Here is a 12,414-nt window from a genome sequence, read left to right as displayed (position 1 = left end):
TTTTTTCAATTCTTATTTTCTTGAGTTTTTTTAGATTAAGTTTAACATGTAGCATATTTTCCTTTTGCAGGGCACACACATGTTTCAACCGTTTGGATCTTCCACCTTACCCCTCATATTCTATGCTGTATGAAAAGCTGCTGACAGCTGTTGAAGAAACTAGCACCTTTGGACTTGAATGAGGGGGTTCAGGCACTTCTGGTGTTTTTATGGCTGATGATGTCACCTTTCCTGTCCACCATCATTTGATCTTGGTTTCCCATGTTTTTATTTTTGAAAACAAAACAAAAATCAAGATTAACAAAAGCTGTGCATGAAGAACTGCCACCCTCTACAATCTAACCTTCATGCTTTCATCCTCTGTTTCCAATGGACTGCTAGTCTGTATGCAATAGAAAAACAACTGTCTCAAGGTTTCTGTATATCTCTACATACCTCCATTAATAACAATGAAAATACAAATGCAAGTTACACTACACTTGACCAAATGTTAATAAATGTTTACTTCCACCTACGTTGATTAAAAAATAAAAAAAAAACCTCATCAAGCATTCCAAGCTTTTATATGCCCATATCTTCTAAATCAGTTCATAGCCCATCTTACTTCTTAATCGTTGAATCCAGTACTAGGAGCTGGTCAAATATATCATCATCCATCCCTGTTTTTCCTGTGTGTATTGACCATCTGAAAGACACCTATGAGCAAAACTGAAATTTTTGTATATGAACTCATGATCCACATCAGTTGCATCAGCTGGAACTGGCCCAGATATATGGTGCAGATAAGACCTTCAAAAACTTAAAAAAAAAACAACAACAACCTGTAAAGCAATGCAAAGCATAACGGCGATTGTTATGATTGTTGCTTGCCAGTACTGGAGAGAACTTGCACTTCAGAGCTATTGGGAGGGGCATCTCCATTGTAATGTTTACCACACAAGAAGCACAAGGTTGTGCACATTCAAGAAGGATGTTTTATTATGTAGCATAAAGGACAAGGCTCCCTTACCTTAGTATTGTATATGACAAGGAAAAGGGGAAGTAAGAAGAATGTTCTACTCCTATGAATACCTTTGGGTTCTGTTTACCAGATCTTTGTTTTCTGATGTTTAAAATGTTCCTTTCCAAATGACAAGTCTAGACAATCCCATCCCCTGTGTCAGAAGCCATTTATTTTCTGTTAGGCTGGGCTACGTTATGGTCGCTGGGGGCGGTTTTCAGTTCTGTTGTTTCTCTTTTCTTGTTCAGTGGAATAGTCCATATCCTCAAGAGTGGTTGGTTGTAGACAGAATGTTTTTGTCGTGTGTCTGTCAAATGAGAAGCTGCAGTGAATGAGGGTGTTTGTCAGCTATGAAGGGAACTGTATTTCTAGGGGGTTTAAGATTTTAGTGCACATCCTCTTGGAGGGAGCCCAAAGGCCCTCCAGTCATTCTAGGTACCACTAAACTAAAGATCTTCCTCTTGTTACTGCAGGCATAACCTTCTTCAGTTTGGTGTACTTTCCAACTCTGAATCCAGGGGTAAAAAAAGGAAAATAGCAGTAGGCTTTTCTTCGGATGGATTTTTCTGAGGCTGTTACAGTCAACATCACTGCTCTGATTACATTCTAGTTATTAATCTTTGCTGCCCTTGTTTTCCAAGACTAATTTCAGATTGAAAGTGTTTGTCTTAACTGGGAAATGGAAATGCAAAGTATCTTCTGACACTAAATATGTTAAAGGATGCAAGAAATGCAAAGTGAGAGATTTGTGAAGGTAAGTGAGAAAGTAATGTCATAGTGTCTAGCAGCTTGCATGAACTACAACACCCCCTTGGGGGCTTGTTACTGGTAGTTTTGTGTTAGTTATGCTTTCGATCACTGTAAAGTCAGGAGACCAGTTCAAGATCTAACACATCAAATTTGTCTTAAGTTTTCTCTCCAGAGGAAAAAATTGGACTTCTGCTTTCTCATATATTTTTATGGTGGTTGTACAGAACCTCATACCTCATCACACTTGAAAAACTGCATTCTGAGAGTTTTTAGATCTTTCTCCTGCTTTTATTCTTTGGTCAGTAGGTATTTGAAGGGTGATGGAGCCAAAAATATATTTCTAAGCAAAGAAAAAATTTTTGTTGTTTTTTTTGGTTTCTTTGTTTTTGTTTTTTGGTTTTTTGTTAATGGTACATAAAAAATTTGAAATACTGAAATTGCCCCATTCATTCAATTTCTGTGGCATTTCAGCCACTTTTATACTGATTTACTGTATGGCTTTTACTAAGAATCTATGTTTTAGTATGTTGTTGTTATATTACAGTTGCGAACAGAGGCTGCAGCTACAGGCCAGCTTCATTGTACCACACACCAAAAATGATGTTGTGTTTCCATAAATGAACTCTCAGGCATATATTCCATGTGACCAGCCCACTGCACAGGAGAGATGGAGAAATTAATGTTTTCTCAGAGCATCTGTCATGTACACATGAATTTCATCAGAACAAGTCACACCAGGAGACACTGAACATGAAATCTTTCAATGTATGTAATTCCTGCTTCTTCAACTCTGGGCCTCCAAATCCAGTGATTCTTGTATGGTTCCTAATTTATTCCTGATGGTATTATAAAGTTACCTGCACTATGTCAAATGTTGGATGACTTCCAACATTAGAAAAAGAGAAGCATCCAACTGGTTGGTCCATGTTTGGCCAAGGAAAATCAAGAGCTGTCTCATTAACATAGTAAAAAAGTGGGAAAAAAAAATAACCCAATCTTTACAACGCTGTATAGTTGGTTTTTTTTAAAGTATTTTAAAACTATATTTTATTACGAAAAAAGTGAAACTATTTTTTTGTAGCAAAATAAAGTATGTTTGTGTTTCAGAGACAGCATCAAGCTCCACTAAATTGAACACAGAAGGCTTTCTCCTGAAATTCTTCTTCACAACATTTTCTGGCACTCGTCACACACTAAGCTAGATTATGTTTGGCAGATGCCATCTTGAGCACCTTGCGTGTTGCTCCTCTGGGAAACACAGAGCATAGCCAGCTACCTCCCATCAAAATCCTTGATCCAAGTTGTCTTTCAAGCACACAGCCTAATATTTTTTAAATCTGTTTTCTAAGTTGACAAAGTCATACACATTTCCTTGCAAGTGTTTTGGATCTAAGGCCAGGAACACAGACAGTTGACTGTTTTCCTAAAGAGAAAGAAAATGCCATATGTGGCTTTTCTTGCATTCTGCCATTCTAGCCCTATCCCTCTCTCTTCCCAAATGCCCTACCCCAATAGGTTTTCAAAGTGAGACATCATCACTCTGATATCCAGATCAACACAGTGTTTCTCCATTCTTTGCATCATGCTAAGGGCAGAATCCAGTCCCAGCCTGGAGTGAAGGGGAAGCCATGCATCTGAAGTGGCATTGCAGTGTCAGAGTGAGGCAATGAATGGTGCGAACAGGAGAGAGGAAGGAACCTACCTCCCTTGGCCTGTTATGTAACCTGCCCATTATGCAATTAATTGACTTTGTTGTTGTTGTTGTTGTTGTGAATGTGCAAGGCATCCCCTTCCTTGTTCATCTGTTGATTCAAGTGCTGTTACTTCCCAGGTCTGCATCTTCATTTATAAAACACTGACTGTTGATTACAGAAATTCTGGTTTCATTGTTTCCCCACAGGAAGGACTAGAAGGTATTCCATAGGGCAGATTTACAGTGAAATAATCTTTTCAGCTCTTCCACCTCAGTTCCCTTGAAACCTGGTGGTGGCTTACATATGGTGGTGGCTAGATTAATATACAATATCAACATCAATAGATTTTTAAAATGCAAGTAAAAAATGGAAGAGGCAGAATCTGACAGCTTTAATTAATTCTAGTTTTCAGTCAGAGCAATGAATACAGCAACACAACAGTTTCAGAGGGTCCATATGGTTCTCAAAATGATTGTCCTGATGGTATTAATGGTAGAGGAGGGAGGAAAAGGGATATTTCTGGTTTCGAAATCCTGTTAGCATTAATCTGGAGATAAGAGAATGGAAATAGGTATTTTATATCATCAGTAGGTCTTCCACCTTGAAGTAGTCCCACTGACTGTTCAACCACATCAGCTATGCAGGATTTGATCCTGTATAAACATCTGTATCTTAGTGTTAACAGTGCCAGGTAAAACCTTGCAAATGCTGTCACTTCAGTCTGCAGTAAGTCACATACATGTTCAGTTTCAGTCTGTGCATATCCAAAACTTCACTTTTATGTTCCAGAGAGGTCCATGGCTATCACAAGGCAAGAAGGGAGTGGTCCAAACTACATCTAACATCTAATGGAGAAGTCATGAGTTTTGTGCAGTCTGACACAGGGGACTTTTGTCCGGGGACTTGACCAGGCTTGCTCAAGTGCCCGTGAACTTTTGAATGAACTGTAGCTGAGGTTTGAGTTCGTAGTCTAGTCTGAGAGATGGCCTGTGGGAGGGGAGTGTTTGTTGGAATTATGTTTTGTTGTTCTAGTTTCACTGTAACAAAAAGTTGACATACCTCTAGTCGGAAACAACAGGATACTGAATTTGAAGATGAAAATCTAAACTGAAATAAGCTAAAATATAAACGCACAGGGGACGGGTTAAACTCGTCCTTCACTATTAACCCTTTGGCAGTCTATGGAATTTCAGAAGGACAAATTTGACTGGAGATCTGTTTAATTTCTGTCGAAATTATATTTGCCCTGTCTCCATAATAATATTAATAGGGCTTCCCAGTCAAGATTAAACACTTTCAGTCAAATGCAGACCAACAGATCTTTCTACAACAAATGCGGTGCTTTTTTATTATTCTTGCTGTACCTCAGTGTTCATTACGAAAAGATAAAACTACTGCAATATACTAAATCTGGGATAGGTTTTCCAGTTATCACAAGGTCCAAAAGATTGGATTGTTACTTTCTCACTAGTGAGTCATGTAGTTCTTTTGTTCCAGTAGAAAAACAGATGCCTGTAGATAGTAGATACTAGGTATAGTAAATATTGTACCATGAGCCAAATTCCCTGCAGCTTACAATTTATCTAACAGAAATGTCTGTTACGGTTTTTGTTAAAGACTACATAAAGTCAGTGGCAGGAAAGGTCCTCATTATTGGACTGATTTTGCTTTTATTGACAGAAAAATGTCACATGATACTCAGGCTGTGCTTTCTATTCAACCATATCACTATGGAGGAATGTCAATAAAATCACTTTGTTATGGCATTGTGTGGACTGTCTATTACAAATAAACTATTTCATAGAGTATGTATGTAAGAGTGGGTGGAAACTGGCATTGTCAAAGCCCACTAATTTCAGAAATTGCAGTTTCAGGATCGTGTCCTTTCCCACTGTTGCATTCAGGCCCTTCCACTGCTTTTATTCAATCTTTTGGGGCACCTGTCTGAAACTTGAGGTTCTCCGTGTAGGTGTGCATGACCAGAGCCCACATGCTTTCCTATCTTGAGAGCATGTGAGCTTATTACTCGCTACAGGAAACGTCTGGTCAGAAGGACAAAAGCAGTATGTATGCTACTTACACATACCTTGCTTCTAGGTATAATTACTGTGTTATAGGGATGAAATGCAACTGCAAGGATGATTTCTTAATAGCATATGCTGGGTCTGCACTGTGTTGACAGCAAATACATAGCAAGATGCTCCAGCATCTCAGTATGTCACACCCATGTCTCCTGCTCGTCACTGTAATATCTCTGGCGTGTTTTATTAACACATTCCAGGATAGATTAACACACCTCAGATACACCATCAGCAGACACCTTCCTGACCATACCTGTTTTCTTTCATAAATGGCATCCCATAAGGGATTGTGGTACAATAGGAAGGATGGGAAAGCTTAAATTTGAGGCACTGTTTCTATAAGGAAAAATATAACTCCATGGAAGATAGTCCCACAGAAGTGGTGAGTATATCTAGCACAAGACAAATGAGTAACAAATGTGAAACTGTGTGACAGTGAGAACTCTTGAGAGCCCCTCTGGACCTGGCCCTGCATTTTATTCTGTATGGAGGAGCACAGGTTGATGAGGCCCAGTGCTGGCTCTCCTTCAGCAGGGATGGTGGTGCTGGTGGCAAGAGTACCACTGACCCGTGCAGACACTCAAGAAATCCAGATCTCACAGCTCATATCCTGGGTGTATGATTGTGCATGTGTTTGAGGAAGAAGTGAGCGAGAGGGCATTTTGACACCAAGCTAAATTTCTATGCATTGTTCACATATAAAGAAAGGGAAAAACCATATTGATTAAAAAGCAGTGAGCTGAGCTGCTGATCATTAGGGTGCATCAGAGGTGTCAGTTTCTGCAGCAGTGATCTGTGTATGTGGCTAGAACTGTGCCTTTTACCAAAACCCATTTGGTGGTTCCATTCAAATTCTGTGAACCCATGGGTTCCATGAACCCATTCAAAGCCAAGTTGGATACAGTCTTAAGCAGTCTGGTTGAGTGGGAAGTGTTCCTGCCCATGGCAGAAAGGGTTGGTTTTTAAGGTCCATTCCAGCCCCTTAACATTCCATGAGTCTATGACAATTACTGAACTTCTGTTAAAACAGAGCAGCAGTCCATGTGAAGCCTCCATGGGTACATCCGATGTATTTATTGGCATGCTAACAAAACTGTAATAATTCTGTAGGATATTACAAATCACTAACAATCTCTTCCTGCCCTGTGGTAGCAGTGTCATAGTTTTTTTCTAGAAAGGACAATAAATCCATGTGCAGCCTGATGTTCATCCTTGTAAAAGAGGCCAGACTGGACAATAGCTGTCATGTCTGGAGAACGAAGGCGCAAAGGATCTGCTGTGTCTCCTCTAATCATAAATCTTCCTTGAGCTGAAAAGACACACTCTTTTACTATTTCTAAAATTTAATTCTGGTAAACTTGAAAATCATTTTTGACTGAAAATACCTTTCATGGATCTATCAAGGTGAAGAGTGTGTGGTGGTGTTTAGTTCCTACTCTCTTCAAATTAAGTTTAGAAGAAAAATACCCAATATATTATTCTTCCTGAAATACAAGCCCTGATTCTTATTTGTACTAGGGTTTGATGTAAAGCAGATTTATATTGTTTTAACTGAGATGTAAATTAAGCTTATCCCAGAATGCCATGTTACAGCTCTTTGAGATGGGATAGAAGTACTAGAATGCACAAAGAGTGCAACTAATGGGTTGGGGTTTTTTCCTGAACTTCTGGCAAGTAGAATTTCATAGAATTAACTCACTGCTATGGTGCAAGTAGATAATGAGGCTGCATGGGGGAGTTTTCTGTGCCTTTTTGTTGAAGAGTAATACACTTTAGGAACATTTTACTTTTTTATTTTTCCAGTATGAAAATCGAAGACTGGTTTGGGTTTCTTTGTTTTCCACTTGCAAAATAAACCAGTTGTAAGGAAAAAGTAATTCTGTAAATACTCTTCAGTGTGACACTGAAAATACGTCCATCCCGTTTCAAAATGGACCACAGTCAAGTGAAAAAGTATTGTTGGATGTGATTTCCTAATGCTGGTTTTCTGAGATCAAAACAGCATACAAAAATGAATTGCATATCCTCCGGTTTTTCTGTTTTCAGCGCTTTGTATGCTTCAGTCTGTAGACAAAGCAGTACAGGTTCCCAACCAGCATGCCACATGGAGTCATCATGTTTAGGTAACAGCTTTTCAGGAATGCAGCTGGGGCAGAGCAGGAATCTGCTTAGGAACTTTGTTACAAGCTGTGATTTGACATCAGTTCCTCTTAGGTAGGTCTTGGTACTGATGTACAATCAGTGACTTTTTAAGAATGACTGAAATTAGTAATAGAGATTGCTATATACGATTATAGTTACAGTATGTGAGGATATGTTTACTGACAGCTTTGGCATCTTTGGCAATGGAAAATAAGCTTCCCTGCTTTAGGCGTGTAAGTTAAAAGCATTAGTGATATGTGCATTGATTAGCAGAACTGGGAATTTAGAGTTTAACCCCTGTTTCTGTAGAATGTAAAGCCCACAACATGACTTTTGAACACCATCATTATGCTTCAAAAATTTCCTCCAAATGTACAAACTGAAACAGTTTGTGCTCTGGACACAGCCATAAAATAAGTAGTGATGCATCTTGGATTTTGTAAAATACAATCTCTAACAACTTTGTAAAAGGTGAATTAGTGTTTGGGACTGCCTGGGCACTGTAGAGAAGCTGTGAAACTGATCTGAGGAGCGCCCAGTGTAGTATGTGGGGACCCATATGATGTGTTTTTCAACTGGTAAGTTAATATAATAACGTCACATTCAAATGGGAATTTCTGTAAAATGAACGTGCAAGAGTATTTGAAAAGGTTACTGGTAGATTCCCTAAGCACAAGTTTATTCATCTGTCTTAGAAATGATGAAATCAAACCCTATAAGGAAAAAGAGGAATAAATCTTATTGTAACATGAGCACCAGTTTATATTAAATCTCTCATGGGTATAAAAATAATTCAGCAAGGTGGCAGTAATGATGCTTACTGCTGCCACTTAGTGGAGCCATGCCTTCCTCCCTTAAACTAGAAAAAAGATTAATAACACTTTTTTTGTTGTAGTTGCAGCTGGTAAGAAACATTCATTTGTACAAAAGTATTTTTCTGTAAACAGTTTTCAATGGTGCTGGGTACTCAGAGTTCTTGTGTAAGTGCTTTTTACATTATGACAACAGGCATTTGAGTACAGGAGCAAAACCCCTCAGGTGAGGAACGTGTACTCTTCCTGTTGCCTCATAGATAAAACCACCACATCAAGAAATAAGTAGCTTCAGTGCAGAATAACTAACTTCAGAATGGAACCCCAGCAGCCTCCAAAAATTCCAGCCACAGAAGATCATGGTTCTCTACCAGTATAGAAGTTGAAAGGAAGAATTTAGCAATTCAGAATGAAAAACTATCTTAAGTTATATGTGCTGAGCTACAAATCGTAAGATTTCGTATTTCTGTAACAAATGGACCGTGATGATGATGATAATGATGATAATTTCAGGTACCTTCTCTATCATGTATGAGCTGCCTGAATACATTTGTATTGGGAAGAGAAACATCCTGTGATGATCAAGCTAGAATCAGATTGATATAACTGAACAAAGCTTATGTCCCGATGCAACACTTTTGATCCACCTCTTCAGGGCAGAGTAGAAATCACTCTCTTACTCCAGTGCATGCAGACATAAATTTAAAGGGACATTTAAAGGGACATATTAACAGAATACCTGTGGTGGTATCTTTCAATCCACCTCCTGCTTCTTAGCTTGCAGGCCAAACAGCTCATGAGAATGAATGCCTTGGATGCTACTTCCAGAAAGAAAAAAAAAATATGTATGTAAATGTACAACAGCTAATGTTTCTTGTACCAGCAGAAATTAATGTTTGCTATGCCATCTGAGTGCAATTGAACATACAGCTAATAATATTTAAGTGATTGAAGCCAAATATCCAAACAGCAGAGAAAAAGCATATACTTTTCCAGGTAACACATGAGAGCAGGTAACACATGAGAGAAACCAGCTTAGATATGTCTATTAGCTTATCTCTAGATAAGCATTTTTCATATCTACATGTATTTCTTCCTGTGTAGGTAACACAGATAAGCTTATGCTACAGTATTTAAGACCGAGATCAGTGCTGTTTTAGTGCACAGGTGAAACTACAGTGAGTCATGCAGCTTATATTTATCCTTTCTAGAGGGACAACTGAAATTAATACAGCATGTATCAGCTCCACAATATTCTGGTACTACTAGGGAAAGCATCGTCTTTTCTATGGCTAGTGCACAGCAAAGTGGGAAAAGATGCCGGACAGCCAACACAGCTTCCCCAAGGGCAGGTCCTGTCAGACCAACTCAGTGGCCTTCTATGATGTGGTGATTCCATCAGTGGAGAAGGGAGGAGCTACAGAAGTCTTTTCTCTGGATTTCTGTAATGCCTTTAACATGGTACCCCACAACATCCTTCTCTCCAAACTGGAGAGAGATAGATTTGATAGGTAGACTATTAGGTGGATAAGGAATTGGTTGGACAGTCACATCCAGAGGGTGGTGGTCAGTGACTCAGAGTCCCAAAGGACATTGTGATCTGTGACAAGTGATGTCACTCAGGGATCCATATTGGAACATGTGCTATTTCATGTCATTGTTAATGACACAGACAAAGGGATAGAGTGCACTCTCAGCAAATTTACAGATGACACGAAGCTGAGTGGTGCAGTTGCCACACCTGAGGGATGGGATGCCATGCAGAGGGACCTGGGCAGGCTCAGCAAGTGGCTGCATGGGAACCCTGTGGGGTTCAACCCAGGGCAAGGTGCTGCACCTGACACAGGCTGGGGGATGAACGGATGGAGAGCAGCCCTGGGGAGAAGGACCTGGGGGTGCTGGTGTTTGGGAGGCTGGACATGACCCAGCCATGGGCACTCCCAGCCCAGAGAGACAAACGTGTCCTGGGCTGCATCCAGAGCAGTGTGGACAGCAGGGCCAGGGAGGGGATTCTGCCCCTCTGCTCTGCTCTGCTGAGACCCCACCTGCAGGGCTGCATCAGCTCTGGGGTCCCCAAGATGGACCTGCTGGAGTGAGCCCAGAGGAGGCCACAAAGCTGCTCAGAGGGCTAGAGCACTTCTCCTTTAAAGACAGGCTGAGAGAGTGGGGCTGCTCAGTCTGGAGAAGACCTTAGAGCAGCATTCCAGTACTTGAAGGGGGCTACAGGAGAGATGCGGGAAAAACAGTTCAGCAGGGTCTGTTGTAATTGGACAAGGGCTAATGGCTTTAAACTGAATGGGGGTCATTTTAGATTAAATATAAGGAAGAAGTTTTATACAATGAGGGTGATAAAACCCTGGCCTATGTTGCCCAGAGAGGTAGCAGATATCCTGTCCCTGGAAACATTCACGGTCAGGTTGGACAGGTTGGTCAACTGATCCAGTTGAAAATGTCCCTGCTCATTGCAGGATAATAGGACTATTTGTATTCTGTGGATAACTCTTTTTAAGAATGCAACAAATCTATCTTCCTAAGCACAACAAAAACAATTGCTAGATTTTTAAAGGCATTTAAGAATCTAGAAGTTGTTTTAAAATACTGCCAGGGAACCTTAAATATCCCAAAGTATTCTGAGGAAGGTATGTTCATATTTCAGAATCAGGAATTACACTAATTTTGAATAATAAACTTTTAGCAGGGCCCCCCAGAAAAAATGTGATTGTGAAAGTAAGTAAAGAAGTAGAAAATGTCACAGGAATTAAGTATCTGAAACCTTCATTTAGGATTAATATACTTTCAAGATCCAATGGTTTTTTTAGGTAAAAGTAAATGCCACTGATATCTACTTTCAGATGTAGCAATTTAATGTTCAGCAGGAATATCCTGCCTCTGCTACAACTTTCACAGCTTTTTGAGTGGAAAGCACATTGATAGCAAAAGCCTCTAACCCTCTCTTATTTGACATACTGGTTCTAGAATTTATTCCTAAACTATAGATGGTTAGCAGGATGCACTACCTCTCCTACAAGGAAAGGCTAAGAGAATTGGGATTGTTGAAGCTGAAAAAGAAAAGGCTCCAGGGTGACATAATTGCAGCTTTCCAGTACCTGGAGGGACCCTACAAGAATGATGAAGAGGGAGTTTTCACAAGGGCATGTAGTGACAGTGACAAGGGAGATTAGTTTTAAACTGAAAAGGATGTTTACATAGGATATTATGAAGAAATTCTTTACTCTCAGGGTGGTGAGACACTGGAACAGGTTGCCCAGAGGTGTGGATGCCCTATCCCTGGCAGTATTCAATGCCAGGCTGGATGGAGCTCTGAGCAACCTGGCCTAGTGGGAGGTGTCCCTGCCCATGGCAGGGGGCTTGGAACTTGGTGATCTTTAAGGTCCCTTCCAACCCAAACTATTCTATGATTCTACTTTTTTTCTGCAAATCAGATTTGGCAATAATTAAGTGAGGGAATTCCAGCACAATGCCTTGTACTCCCATCCCAGATCAATGACCTAGGTTTGGACTGAATCCTTTCCTGTATGTTGGCCTATTTCCTCAATAGTCTTTTCTCCTGCATGCTCTGGATGTTGACATGCCCTTAAAAGGGACAAATGCCACAGAAGTGCCTTGATAAATGACAGCCACGCAGAACAGGTCTCTATAACACGTACATTAAGTAATCAAGACAGTGAAGGGGTTGAGAAGTCAGCACATGCTTTTCTCAAGCCTTTTTCAGTTCGGCTCATGCCAAATCCATGAGGCAATTCCCACCAGCCTGCACAAACCAATGACTAAGAGGCGATTCCTGCACACCTCACAGAGACACATGGAGGAGAAGTGCTACACACACCCCAGCTGTGGGAAAGGCTTAATTGAGGCTTGTGCCTCTGACACCACAGGGACCGAGGCTTAATCAGGTGGGCCCAGGTGCATTTGCC

The 12,414-nt window shown here is 40.3% G+C and overlaps 1 protein-coding gene across 1 annotated transcript in view; it reads left to right on the top strand.

Annotated features, from left to right (window-relative positions):
- Positions 1-551, top strand: part of HECW1 (HECT, C2 and WW domain containing E3 ubiquitin protein ligase 1) — a 247,895-nt gene extending 247,344 nt beyond the window's left edge. Inside the window, exon 28 of the mRNA XM_058831790.1 lies at positions 71-551. Within this exon, the coding sequence (XP_058687773.1) occupies positions 71-182 (112 nt within the window). The 3' untranslated portion in view covers positions 183-551. The remainder of the gene's footprint in view (positions 1-70) is intronic.
- The last annotated feature ends 11,863 nt before the right edge of the window (positions 552-12,414 follow it).

This window comes from Poecile atricapillus, chromosome 2, assembly GCF_030490865.1.
Source record: "Poecile atricapillus isolate bPoeAtr1 chromosome 2, bPoeAtr1.hap1, whole genome shotgun sequence".
Lineage (NCBI taxonomy): Eukaryota > Metazoa > Chordata > Aves > Passeriformes > Paridae > Poecile > Poecile atricapillus.
The sequence above is the reverse complement of the archived record's forward strand: the minus strand, read 5'-3'. Positions and strand labels throughout refer to the sequence as shown.